This window comes from Apteryx rowi, unplaced genomic scaffold, assembly GCF_003343035.1.
Source record: "Apteryx rowi isolate R43461 unplaced genomic scaffold, aptRow1 scaffold_2, whole genome shotgun sequence".
NCBI lineage: Eukaryota > Metazoa > Chordata > Aves > Apterygiformes > Apterygidae > Apteryx > Apteryx rowi.
In genome coordinates, this window is record NW_020448307.1 from 4,007,156 (window position 1) to 4,021,226 (window position 14,071).

Here is a 14,071-nt window from a genome sequence, read left to right on the forward strand (position 1 = left end):
AGGGGAGCGGGACGGCCGAGCCGAGCGCCCGGGGCTCCTCCGGGGCGGGTGTCTGGGCCCGGGTCTGGTCCTGGGCCTATGCCGGGGCCTGGGCCCGGGCTCTGGGGCCCTCGGCTGGGAGCAGAGGCGCTTGGCCCCTTCGGGAAGGGCAGCGGGATGTGGCAGCGCTGGGAAAGGCCGGAGCAGCGGCGGGAGCCTCCGCTGCCCTCGCCCTTGCGAAGAGCAGGTGCGCGGCCGCCCCGGCGCTGCTCCCCGCATCCCCCTTCCCCGGGGGGGTCTTCCCGGGGCGACACGTTGCCCCCCGGGACGCCCGGGGCGCGCAGCCAAAAGCAGCGCGCTGCCTGAGGCGACGGGGAGACCCCCGGCGAGGGGGCCGCGCGTCCGGTTGGCCTTCAGTAGCTCCAAATCGCTTATGCGGTTTAGGGTTTGCTCTGGCCTCTCTCTGTCTCAGAAAATGCGACCTTTCCCCCCTAAGTTATGCATTTCAGCCTGTGTAGAGCAGAGAAATTCTGATTTGTTGATTTTTTTTATTTTTTTTATAACTATTATATATATATATATTTTTTACATGAAGTAATAACTAGTTGTATACACAGTTTTCAGCTGTTGCCCCTCAAACACTAAATATTCTGTGCTAATCTTTTATGTAACTAATGAAATCTCTTTTTCCCCCAGACTTTTTTCCCCTGAACTTCCTTCAAATGAATGTTATTTGTTAAAGCCATCATATGGCAGCCTGTCGCCAGTGTGTCGTGGCTCAGCTGTAGTGATTTTGTGCGCTAAGTCATTGTTTACGGTTCAATGTCCCTGACGCGCTGGCTTTTTGTTGTGCTTCTCTACCTTTTCAGGCGATTTGCACTATGTTCCGTTACACAGTGCTACGGATGTGTAATCGTGAAAATGCAAATAGCACCTCATGCTTTCTCATTTCTTAAAGCATGTTAATGTTGCTTTCTGCTGCCTTTCTGAATCGGCTGAAAATGGTTGTAATACGTTTGAGGGAACAACGCAAAACATGGCCTTCACACCTCATTTCTAAACAAAATCCTATGCTTGATATGCACCCAGTCCTATGTCAAACTCAATCTCCATGTTTATATGAAGAAATGTGTGATCTAATTTTAAATCACAATGTTGCCTCTTTCACTTCTGTGGCCTAAATAAGGCCTCGAGAAGGTAACTGAAATGTGTTTAAAACTACCAAACAAAATCTCTACTGACAACCAGGAGAATGAACTTTGTACTGATTCCTGGTCCAAATCCTGGACTTTGCTATTTAAAACAAAACCTCCCAGAATTTTCTTAAATCATCCTACTAATTTCACCTCTTGGCAGATAATAGTGGTCTTTAAAATGATAAATTTGACTTTGGCAATACTTGTAAGTGATGGGAAAAAGAGGTAAAAAGAAATCCAAACCTACAAAGTATTGTCATAGCAACACAAGTTTGGTGTCAGACAACTACTTTATTCTTGCAAGTTTGAAGTGTTATTCTGAAGAGTAAAGAGCCTAAATTAGTTCAGTTTGGGGACTGTAAAACCCACCTGTTGGAATGGATATATCCCGTTGAACACAAAACATTGTAGCGATGCTTCAGAGTGACTTTAGACTGCTTTTTTGTCCCTTATCATTGGTGAAAATTTTGCTTCTTGGAAATTACAGAGGTTTCGGTAGGTTGCTCTTTAGCAATGCCTGCGTATTTGCTATTATATTCTGTGAGATAAACGTTTGTTAATAAAGAATCTGAAAGGCTTTTGCTCAGCTAGAATTAATTGAATTAACTTCTGTTCTGATTTGACGTAGAGCACCATCTGGTGGCAGAGGGGTTACTTCGGGTGCTCATAGCAAAGCAGTGAGCACAGACCTGCCTGCGCATCAGACTGGATTCTCGGACATACTAATTGTGCACATTAGCACTGTCAAATTAGTTTGTAAGTACATGTGACGAGAAAGTGGCTGGAGGTCAAAGACTGGCACTTCTGTAATGAAATAACTGCACATGTAACTGTCAAAAAAAAAAGAAAAAAACAAGGTTTGAACAGAAGAGCTTTGTGTTAGATATTTACAGGCCTTCAACGCGTTATTGAAGTCCTGGTGCAGAACTGCTCGGCGACTTTCAGTAAGGCTTCACATAATTGTGATAGCCTACTAATATTTATAAAGACTTAAGCAAACTGAATTTTGTTTTACTAGGGAGAAAACTTCCTGTTAAATCATTACATTTATAAAGTGAATTTGAGACCAGTCTGTTAGACTATACAGTCTGTAATTAATCACTCAGATGTTTAATCTCAGTTTCTAGGAAAAATATCAAACCTCTTCCAAATAACCTGTTGACCTTTCTATCTTCAGGCCTGTTTTTTTTAGGCACTGATTTACATATTTAAGCAGGTAGTATAATCTGTTAAGTCTGTGCTCCCACTGGGTTTAGAAGGACTCATTTTGCTTAAAATTGGATATATGCGTAAGTGCTGTATAGAGTCTAGTGCTTGTACCAGTAACTTGTAACTGCATGTGTTTGTGTTGTCAATTTTTTTTTTGTGTTGTCAGTGGAAAAAAAAAAACCTTTTTATTGCTTTTAGACTTCTGCAATGCTTGCTATTTGTAAATATATTTTTACTTTCTTAGGAACAGTAAAATACAAGTTATCTATAATACAATCTCATATTGTATGTTGTTTCTGTCTTTTAAAATACAGATATTCCCCTAATATATCCCTTCTAGCCTCATGTAATTGTACATTTAGTGCATAATGTAAATCTGATTTACATGGCAAAATGAATATATGGAAATTAATTCAAGTGTTATAACATCTGGATAATTCAGGTGAACAAACTATAGGGTACAGGTATGCTGGTGTCCATGTTTGGTCTCAGAAGAGTCTATCACTCATCTATAATTCAATACAAAGACATATAGCCAAACTTAATGGACCAAACAGAAACAGTGTTTCTTGATTGTTTTAAGTAGTGTGAATTATGCTGGTCTGTGAAATTATAAAAAGTAACAAATCACATAGTTATTTTTCCACCTCTTATTTCTTGAACATTTACATTTCTACAATACATAACCACAATTTCATCATGTGGTTTTCTTATTGTATAAAAGAGAACCTCAGCCTCACTTGTGGAATGTTTCTTACATATATTTTTTTTCCTTAATAGTCTTCACAGTCTCACTGGTTGACAACAGAGGAAAGGAACCAAGTTTTACTTGATCTTAAAGCTTCAGGCTGGTCTGAGTTAGGCGAAAGAGATGCCATCTACAAAGAGTTCAATTTCAAAAATTTTAATCAGGTAACTATTGTTATATACCACTTTTAATTTCAAGGAAACATAATTACTTTAATTTCCATATGATTCTGATGGGAAAATATTTATATTCAGAAATTTGGGAGTGTCCTTTTGAGGCCAAACACTGTTGGATTTGCCTAGGTGGATTATTCTCTGATTCTGATCTTATTAGTTGGAGTAAATAAATTCCATTTTGTATTTGTATGGTAGATATAGTCTAATATCATCATTTCTTAATTATAATATTGGGGTCAAGGTCAGGGTTGGTACTATGGGATTAGACAAATAATATTTGATCCTGATTTTTTGTATTTAATTATTAACACTCCTAGATTAGTGATAGAAATATTTAGCTGTTGGATAGTGTGATTCATTTTTGTCTGGAAAGAACTGAAAAAGATGGGTAAACGTAAGAACAGAAACTTTAGGGAAGTAAGGTCAGGAAAATATGATAAGCTTTACCTCCTAAACAGGAAAGCAAAGTTCTAATACACTTTTGAATGAGTTGCAATAGCTGATCTTGCACTGTCTTTGGCACAGCGGATTATTGCTTAGGCCTTGATGGGTTTATATTTGAAGTTAGAATCTTGAGCCATAATACAAACTTTCAGGAACACATCTTTGAAATCAGTTGCAAACTTGCTTTGAAAATATTGAAGTTTTCTTGAAACTTATGGTCAGCTGCATTCAAATTACTTAAATATTTATTTGCAAGAAAATTTGACTTTTGATGAATCAAGAGACTGCTTGAAAAAGTCATGTCCCAAGAACTAGTTAACTGTATTGAATGTCTATGTTCCCTTGCAGTGTCCTAAATTTGTGAGTTTGTGTAGAAAAATGTGTCCTGTTAATTTCTCCCAAACTAAAATTAAGAATAATATTTATTTACACCTTTCATGTAGATAGTCTATTTAGCATGTTTAGGTTCAGATTTAAGGACGTATTGCCAAAAGATGAACACTTATAGCATGTGGTTACCATTTCAATTATATTTGTGTGCTGACCTCTTTTGAAAGTTTGCTCTAATGTCTGTTAATTCTGCTGTTGCTCTTTCATTTGGTTCTGTTCCTTAAATTCAGACATTTTCAAATTTTTTTGTTCTGGCCAAAGTAACAGTGAATTGTGAATTAGTCAACACTAATGATTACTTTTCTAGGGGAGGAGGGGAGCAATGCAAGACTGATTTTTTTATAGTATTGGAAGACAGCCTGCATGTGGAAGTGAATGAAGACAATTCCCATTCTATTTTATTTCTGAAAGAGGTGCTTTCTCAGGTGTGAGAGGAAAAAGGATTTTATTAAGGTGACTTGCTCTGGGTACGATGATTCTTTTCTCCACTCCTGGAGGGACATAGCAGAACAGCAGATTGGTATTTGTATGTATGTATGTAGGGACTAAGAGTGTGCTGTGAACTGTTTATTTACGTGGCTACGCTTAAGCTCAGACAGAGATCTTTAGGAAATCATAGTAAGCTAGATAAACAACAGTTTGCCACGCTGACTCTTTCTTTTTGCTATTTCAAATAGTAGTTGTCATAGTAAGGAAAGCCCAGACAGTAGAGGGAAGGTGAGTGAAGTGTTCCCAGGCTGTTCTGAGCTAGGTGAAAGAAAAAGAGAAAACAACTGCTGAAGAATGAGCTCACCAGCAGTACAGTGCTGTTCCAGAGAGCACCGAGTCCTCAGTGCGTTTTTTTCCTGGATTGCACTTTAAGCCTGAAAGTTAATGTAGAACAAGTTAAACCATATCTCATAACAAATCACGGGGCAGCAAAGGAGGGGAGTCCATGACAGGAAGCTCACATGAAACCTTGGTGACATGTAAAGGCAGCGAGGAGAACTGGAAGAACCAAGTGTGGCATGTTTGACCTTGATGAGGTTAAAGAAACACATGGAAGAGTTGAGATTTCAGCCTTTGGAATATTCATGAAACAGTGTTCCTGCCATGGCATAGTTGGAGTCCTTGTTGGTTCAGCAAACTAGAAGTTTTTTTTTTAAGAGTTAATAGAAAATATTTTTGCATGTTGTAAATAAATCATTTTGATCAGGTGCATTTAGGCAGTATACTGACAGACATATCAAGAGACAAATCAGTGTGCCCCACCAGCAGATAGCTAGAAAACCCATTTTTTCAGCCAAAAATTAAGAAGTTGTTTTTTTGACTCCAGTAGATTTGTCTTACAAAATGCATAGATATTCATATATCTTCCTAACTTGAAGTTCGGTAAAGAACATACATGTACAGGAAATCAAGCGTATTTAAATACACATATTAGTAAATGGTTATGAAGTAGATGTTTTTACTTCTAGTACATATCCCCTTAGAAATGGTAGTCTTAATTTTTTTTTTTTTTAACTTTTTCATGGCAGCACTTGGTACATCCAGCTGGGAAAACAAGCAGAGAGTGGATTCTCTCTGTAACTCTAACTAGGATCAAGGTTATATGTGAATATCTGAAGGCAGAATATCACTCACTGATTTTTAGAAAATAGCTGAAGTACCATCATTTGCAATTGCAGAGGGTGGAAGCTGTTTGTGGTATCATAGTCCCAGAGAAGGGCTTAGTGTGTAATTTCCAGCTAGGATATTCAGAGCTGGTGTAGAGAGCAGGTATTTGTCTTTTGGAAAATTGAAGCTGAAAGTGAATTAAAACGAACTGATGCATGTGTATGCCTATTGAAGCTTATAATACTCTAAGTGAATAATGTTTATTACAACTTAGGGAACACATGACAAAAATAGAGCTATATACCTGCTTTGTAGTATGGGAGAGTTTAGTCTTGTAATGAAAAGAACAAACTTTTAGGTACAGCTTCTTTTATTTCATGTAATAAATCTTCTGTTTACAGTATTTAAAGTGTGAGTATTTAGTAAAAGAGAACTGAGAAATATAATTTCCTCAGTGATCTTCATTCTGCCCTTTTACAGATGGCATAAAATCAGGTGTGTAAAAAAAGTTGAGTTAGTTGAGCCGACGTGAAAGGTATTTCAGATTTATGTTTTGCAGATGATATTGGTATGATTAATGTATTCATTGCTTTTTTTATTGCTTCTCACAGATAATGTTCATGATGCATGGAAAATTCTGTGTCTTTAAAATCTATGCCAGGTTTACAAAGTCTGTGTGTGTCAACAGATGTTAAGAATATAAACACAACTTTTATTATAAAGTTGTGCAAATGTGTAGACATGAACTTGGTTTATGTATATTATTTTCAGCATGAGAATGAAATGAAACTTCTGTGAAACAAGAGTTATTTAGATTTCTGAAGCTTTCAGGCTGAGATTAGCTTGGTTAAAAGCGATCAGAAATGGGCTGCCTTCTTAGTAACTGACAAGCTAATGACACTTCTGGCTTACAGAATTTTTCTGCAACACAGAGCTTAAAACTGCTGATGCTGTTTGTTATTTTGAAGATATGGTTTCATGAAAATGGGCTTTTGGGATACAACTCTCTAACAGAAGTTGGAAACGATTTGAAGTCCCAAAATAAAACCCTTGGTTAATTATATTGCTGTGGGTGCCTGGCACGTACTAGCCCTGATGTCCTGGCTAAAGCAGTGTTAGTGTTCAGTGTCCTGTACTCCGCGTCATGGTCCAGGCCCAAAGAGAAGTGTTTGATGCCTGACAAGACTTGTTTCTCGCCCCTCAGCTGAACAGCTCCTGGCTGAGATGTCTGGATCCTCTCCCCCTGCTGTGTTATTACTGCTCTTGTCCGTCTCCGTGCTGCCCAGCTTACCGCTGAAGCATGGTAACATAGGCAGGCAAAAGAGAGTTTTTCTTCATCTTCCTTGAAGACCTATTTTGTTTCCTTTACTTCAAGATAGGCTTGTGGGTAGGTGTTCTAAATCTTGTATAAAATATAGGATACGCTGACTGTGGGAGACTGCCTTATCCTCTGGAACAGCTGTGTTTATCATACTGCTACATCAGTTCCTCCTTATCTGTGCTTTCTTGTTAGCAATTGCACATATTATTGATACTCCTTAATAGCATGTAGGCAGCAACCTGTCAGAACTTCAAGTCTCTTACCTCGAGGAATGTTGCTTACTTAAAAGAGATCCCTTGCTGAATTATTTGCTAGAGAGCTCGGAGACCCCCAATGAGAATGTAGACATGATCATGTTCCATAATATACACAGTTGCGGTGCTTCTCCTGGAGTGTGTGCATTCAGAAGCTCTGGCTATACAGTTCAATTGCAATGAACAGATCCTGCTATACTCTTAAAGACCTCTTTACTTCAGTAGGGCTTTCTCAGAAAGAAAAGGTCTGACTGTGAGGGCGAGACCTGGGAGAGTTGGGGTGGATAGACTCAGGCTGGTGTCCAGCAGATCTCAGAATCCTGAGATGGTTCTGGGTGAAGATGAGCCACCATAAACTTTACCACTATATCAGAACTTATTCAATTGTCTTTTTCCTTGTCTACAGGTGTGCTTTCTATAGCCATCGGTGGGCAACAAGGCAGCAAAACCCAGGACTAGTGTCACGGCCTGTTTTCCTCTTGTGTTTTTCCTCTGTTATTCTTGTTCCTTTGTGAGCTGGCAGAGAATAGATATCTGAGAATCTGGCTTTTAAAATGTGCTGTGGAGAACTGTTGTGAGAGACAGGAAGAAGAAAAAAGTTATCAAGGCTTTCAGGCTACTTTGTATCACCAAAAAGGCATGTTTTAAAGCCTGTTAATTACTGTTTCTGAGTGACTGCAACAAAATGTTTATCTTCCAGCTAGAGAGCAAGTGGTTTGTTTTCAGTCTGCCAAAGCTAAATTCAGAACCATGATAGAAATATAATTGGCACTTTCAGACTGTACCAGTAAGTTTTACTAATTATAGTTCTGAAATTCAGAAAAGAAACTGCATATTGGACAAATGTTTGAAAGTCAGTAATCCAGGGAGGGTAGAATTGCTGAATACTTTCGTGTCCTGACCTATATCTCAGGAACTTCCTGGAATTTTCTCAGGATTTCAGCTCACTAAACTTCAGGAGGAGTGATCATGCAAAGGGGACAGACTTAGCTTAAAATCCAGAATTTCTGCTGAAAACGCTTTGCCTGCCTGTCCTTACAAATTGTGTTTACAGGTAGTTCAGAAATTCAGTTGAAGATCTCTTTTTGGTTTGATCGCTTTGCATGGAGCCAATCTATTTTTTTTTTTCTGACCAGTCTTATTAGTTTCTTGCTTGGGTTGTGTGGACAGACCTAACAACTGAGGAGGAAGAAGTAGTAACGCAGAAAACTCCTCTGGGAGTAATGAAACTTGGGTTTCTAGGGATTTATTCCCCCTGTCTCCCTTTGCCATTACTCAAATACCTCCAGCTCTTCTCCCTCAGGATGTTCCTCCAGCTTCATCATGTGCCTGTCTCCGAGCTGGGCAGGAGGCAGCACAGCTATGAATGGCTCCAAGTGCCGTGTATGCTGGCTGGTTTGCTTACAGGCAAACAAAGAAGAGCAGTGTTGAGCCCTCAGTTTGGGTCCTTCTCCGTCCAGCTGCTAATTTTCACCAAATTTGCAGGAACATCATAGCTTTGAAACTTCCATGTCTCTTGTCAAAGTTGGTTGAATTTGACCAGAGGGTTTAGGGGGCAACTGCCTGTGTGATTGCATTTCCTTAGGTAATCATGCAAAAGTAGAAAATGCAGTTACAGAATTACAAAGGTGGGCATGTTTGCTGATGGTCAGGTTCAGTATTTACAACTGTTTTCTTTTATAGGATAATTTTAAAATGAAGGCTTTTTTAATTTCATCTAGCATGCTTCCAAAAAAGGAAAGTATTTGCATAGGTGTATAAGACCTCTAATGACATTTTAGAAAATGACAGGAAATCAAGTGCTTTAAAAGTTATTTTAAATACATTTTCTGTTTTGGTGACACAGGACACAGGTGAAAGATGAGCCTGAGCAGAGATGACAGTAAGGAAACTCTTTGGAGAACTTTGTGTAGGGAAAGTAGAAGCACGTGTGTTTCGTTGTAGGTGTGGAGTCTTGTTTTCTTGAACTTTTTGAAAGAGATGTGCAAAAGTTCTAGAACTGTTAAGTAATTATTCTCACTTCGCATTTCCTTTCTAAATTTGCTAGCTGTTTTGCTTGAAATTCAGAATAAAATCTAGAGTAAACTCTCACAGAGCACATTACTATAAAGAGTAGTAGACGCCTTTTTTTTTTTCCTCATCAAAATGCCAGCTATTTTCCTTTAGCTGTGGGAAGACGTACTCAGTTTTGTCCCTTTAAATTGGTTGTGGTTATATATCATGGTTGTAATATGGTTATATATCCAAACTAATTTGGTAGGATATGCAGTGAAATTCTTCATTTGTTTTAATCATCTTACTTGGTGAAAATCCCTTGGCATGGGTTCTTTTCTTTAGGTCCCTTTACTTTGTGAAGCTCTTCAGGACCATTCATCAAGTTTACCCTATGGAACTGGAGTAGCGGGGCATATTCTTAATGAGTTAGTGCTGTGCTGGTTGCTCCAATCACTTTAGCTTAGTTTAACTTACTGTACAATAATGCTGAGCATGTCTGAATGTAATCTGTGTCGATACTTCCTTTTCTGAGTCCCGGCACATTGCTTTGTCTTCTGTGTTGATCAAAGATTGGAAAATTTGTTTTTATATGTGTAGGCAGTGAATTTCATTGCTGTTTTATATACTTAATCTTTTGGCTGTTTGGCTGAAATATGTCCACGCCTTTTACGTATTGAAAACATAATATCCTTTAACCTACAATCTGCAGAGTTAAAATGAATTTTATTTAAAATATTCAGTTGTGGACCACATCTCCAGCTTTTTATATGCCACAGTGGTCTTGTTTTTTTTCTTCTCCATTGTCTGATAGTGAGGTCATTTTCAGTCCTCTGAGAAACTTTATTCCCAGCCAGATGCGGGCCATATATTAAAAGTAGCACCTGTGGCTAATATCACAGCAGCTTACCATAAATTTACATGGTAACTAGGATTATATCTGTCAAGACTGTTAAAAAATGTCTAGATTTAATTTGATTTCCAGTATTGAAGGAGCTCTCCAACATTTTGCTTCATAACTATATTTTAAAAGTTAAAATCACTCCATTGTTAAGTTTTATAGCACTCCCAGTGCCCATTAAGTTGATTTGTTAAATGGAGGTCAGAATAAAGCAAGTTGGCTACATTAGGATCGGAAACCAACCCATTTGTGACAAATTTAGTCCTCGCGTGTGAATCTTCTCAAAGCCTCAGTACTGATTGGTTTCAGGTGTAGCTTATGTCAGTTTTGTTTAACCTCAAAGAAAGAGCAACACGAGTCCATTATTGTCAGGCTAACCAAAAGACAAACCCATTTTCATTTGTTTGGGGCGTTTGGTTTTTTTAATGTAATGTTTGACTGCTTGCTCCCTCCTTTTAGAATTTTGCATTAGATTACCTGTTGAATGAAAAGAAATGATTTTTTTTATCCATCTAGGTAAGTGCTGTTTTTCATATAGACTTTCCTAAACTGCTTCATTTTCCATTATCCTTTGAGTCCTCTCCCATATGCTATGATTTGTGCACCTGCAAAGTTATGAAAGTATTTCTTTTGGTAGTTACGTTGTTCACTCACTTCCCTGCATTTATGAATACAATAACTGATTTACAATAAATCAGAATTATTTATGAGTGGCTTTACAGAGTTGAGAAAATCTTTGTATCTGAAAATAATGAATTTCTGGCCTATCTGCCTGTTGACATTTTCCTTTATTAGAAACTGATAGTGAAATTTTCAGGACTCGCAAAGGTTAACTCACAGGCTAAACCAGAGCGAATGAACTGGCTCAACTGGCTCAGAACTTAGCATAGTAAAAAACATATTATTCCTAGATGATCACACCTTCCTTGAGTTTATACTTGTGATTGACTTAGTAAATAACACTCTTGCCTCTGAGTCAGAAGGTCAGCGGGTCAAGTTCCAGCTGCGGGACCTGGACGCTTTCCACCTACCCACATCCCTGTATGGCAGCAGCTCCGCGAGGCTGGCGAGCTCCAAGCGTGCGTGAAACTAAATGAAGGTCCTTGGGAGCTCGTTCATTTGAAAGCTTAAGATTCTTCTCCCCTGGCTTTAAAAGAGAAGGAGATGACAGTAGTGGCCAGGTCAACATAACCGGAATTATTATTGGAAACAGGCTAACTGCCAACCAGCAGTTTTTCTACTGATGAGAAATGCTGCAAAGCTAGAAAGTTTGTTGTGATGGAAATAATTAATCTGTTTGCATCTAGGCAGAAATTAAATTCTTGGAGCTGGGAAGTGCTGGATTTGTTTTCTTCTCATGGTCAGCATGGCTGGCAGGGTACAAGAACACACGTAAAGTCACTTTGTGCTCCAGAACATTTTCAGTCTGATGTTTTACATTTGCCAGCATTTTTCCTATTTTAAATATAGGTGACTTAGTGGCCTCTGTCTTTTAAAGTTCTTCACAATTTAGCCTTTCCTCATATATCCGGGTAACTATATTACTGTAAAACATGCTTCACTTTAACAATATGCCATTTATGCCTGTTTTAATCAGATATTTCCCCATTTAATGCTTTTGCACTCCTAGGGAACTGTTGCTTTTTCCTCCAATTCTTTTCTTAAGACTTTGCTATTATAATGCATACGAGAAACTTCTGCCAGATAAAAATTAGGCAGGTGACAAGTTATGATAATATTTAGTATCTTGTCACCTCTTTGGCTGTGGTCTGTGTACACAGATTGTAGCGCAGTGGCTTTCGGTCTGTTTGTGACGATACTGGTACAGTATGAGTGTCACCATTGTAATATCATTGCAGCACCGCCATTGTCAGGCTGTCGGGATTATTAAAAATATCACAACATTAATGATACTTAAATGGAATCCTTTTAAATTGAAGACTCAGGGTGGGCTTATGTACTTTCTTTAGGGATTGGTTTGTTGGTAAATTCTGTTTCTTAGATAAAAATAAAACAACATTAACTCTTCCCCCTAACTCTTGCCTCCCCCCCCCCAAAAAAAAAAAAAAAAAGCCCTTTACTACTTGGTGAGCAAATCTTAAGAATTCTGACCTGGCAACTGTAATTGAAAGATGAAGTAGAGGTGAAATCCAAGATGCCGCTTCCTAAGTGTCTTAGAAGTTGCGTTTTCATCAGTTTACTTCACAGTAAAGTCATAAGAAAAATTAATTTTATTGATGAGCTAAGCCCTATTTCTCCTCAAAATAAAGCATTTTCTCTCTCTCTCTCTCTCTCTCTCCCCCCCTCGCTCTCCCTCCTTTTTTTTTTTTTTTTTTTTTTTTTTTTAGTTTGTGGGGGAAACTGCATCTCCAATGGCCAAGTGTGGCACACTGAGTAGACCTGTTGTATGTAGACTTAAGCAGGCCGCTGCTTAAGGCTGTCCAACTGATCTTTGGGCTGCTCTCCAGTTGGCTCTAATACGAATGCTTTCCTTAAAAGATGGATTTATTATCACTTAAGGAAAAAATATTACAGCATTTGCCTTATGCTTATTTCATGCATTAATCTGAATAAAAATAAATTATTTGTCAATGCCTTTTGGATTTCACAAGCATTCTTGTAGATTTGAAGAGAAGAAATTTTTCTCCTTTTTTCAGCTATATGTAATGCACAAATGGATTTATAATGATTGTCCAGTTTAATTCAGAGTGAAACTGTATATCAGGCATACTAAAAGATAGCAAACACGAGCAAGTCAACTGATTTTAACTAAAATATGGACTCTTTTTCTTTGTTAAACTAACTTTGGCAAATGTGGTAATGGTTTTGAATTCAGCTGGACCACTTCATTTGGGAAAATGCAAATAAGATTTATGTTGCCTTTTCTAAAGATGGTCACTCAGAATAGTTTATTTTACCTTTTCAGTTCAGGAAACCTCACGCCTTATAACTTTATACATTAAAATTTATTTGTATGGGGGTGCTGGAAAGACCCTGATTTAAATGCGAATAGCACATCTTTCCAGCTTGATTATATTTAACCTTTTGCATCCCCTTGCAGTTGGAATAGTGCCTGACTGCATTTTAAAACTGTAAAGAACACCAGCAGTTCTCACTTTCTAGTAGTCCCCCTCCAAAAAAGCAAGAAGGAAAAACACGCTTTGGGATATTATACTCTGCAATTGTAATTAAAAATGGACTCTGGCTGGTAGAATAAAATAAAATAAAATTACAATGCACCTATTTAAAAATTAACCATTACTTGCCAAAAGCACATCAAACCCACTTAGCGGACATCCGTTAATCCAGCGGTTAGCTGTTTCAGGCTTTAATGCACACTGTTTTACACGTTAACGGTTTTGAAGTTCCAGGCCAACGCTGACCTTTCACATCTGCTCCTTTCACAGTAGGAATCTCCACTTACTGCTTCCTGTCAGGATGGATTAGAATGACAAAGTGCAGCGCTTGGGCTGGCTGCAATTTCGTTTTTGATCAGAATTATTTCTTTCACAAACAATCACATTTGCTAAAATGTTACATCTGCTCTGAAAAGCCACTGGCAGACCCACAGTTTATCAGTGTGATGTGAGTATAATTTTTCATTCGTCTTTCATAAAGCTGTAAACCAGCTTCAAATAGGTTTTGGGGGGAGAATTTCCCTTCCTCCTCCTCCCCTTCTCTCCATTTGCCATTTTCTTCCTTTAATTTTGTTGGGCTCAGATGAAGAGTTGCTTACGTTTTGAAAAACGTGAAGTTAGCTGTGGTGTCTTTGAGGGATTTGCATGAAGCTTTGGCTGAAGAATGTTTTGTTCAGCTAGGAGCCAGCGTGCTAATGCCGGGCCTGCGTTTCCCAGTGCTGAGTCAG

General features: G+C 38.4%; 1 protein-coding gene across 3 annotated transcripts in view; it reads left to right on the forward strand.

Moving 5' to 3' along the window:
* The window catches only part of PCBD2 (pterin-4 alpha-carbinolamine dehydratase 2), a 30,163-nt gene that overhangs the window by 1,801 nt on the left and 14,291 nt on the right, over positions 1 to 14,071 (forward strand). The window contains exons 1-3 of one of the 3 annotated variants that reach the window (XM_026063291.1): positions 1,728 to 1,931; positions 3,165 to 3,296; positions 10,666 to 10,722. Coding sequence is in view for 1 of the 3 variants with exons in the window: in XM_026063288.1 (XP_025919073.1) it covers positions 3,165 to 3,296 (132 nt within the window). In the remaining 2 variants the exon portion in view is untranslated. Of the gene's footprint in view, positions 1 to 1,727; positions 1,932 to 3,164; positions 3,297 to 10,665; positions 10,723 to 13,665; positions 13,792 to 14,071 lie in introns of those variants that run through there. The other 2 variants (XM_026063288.1, XM_026063290.1) reach the window with 2 other exon arrangements.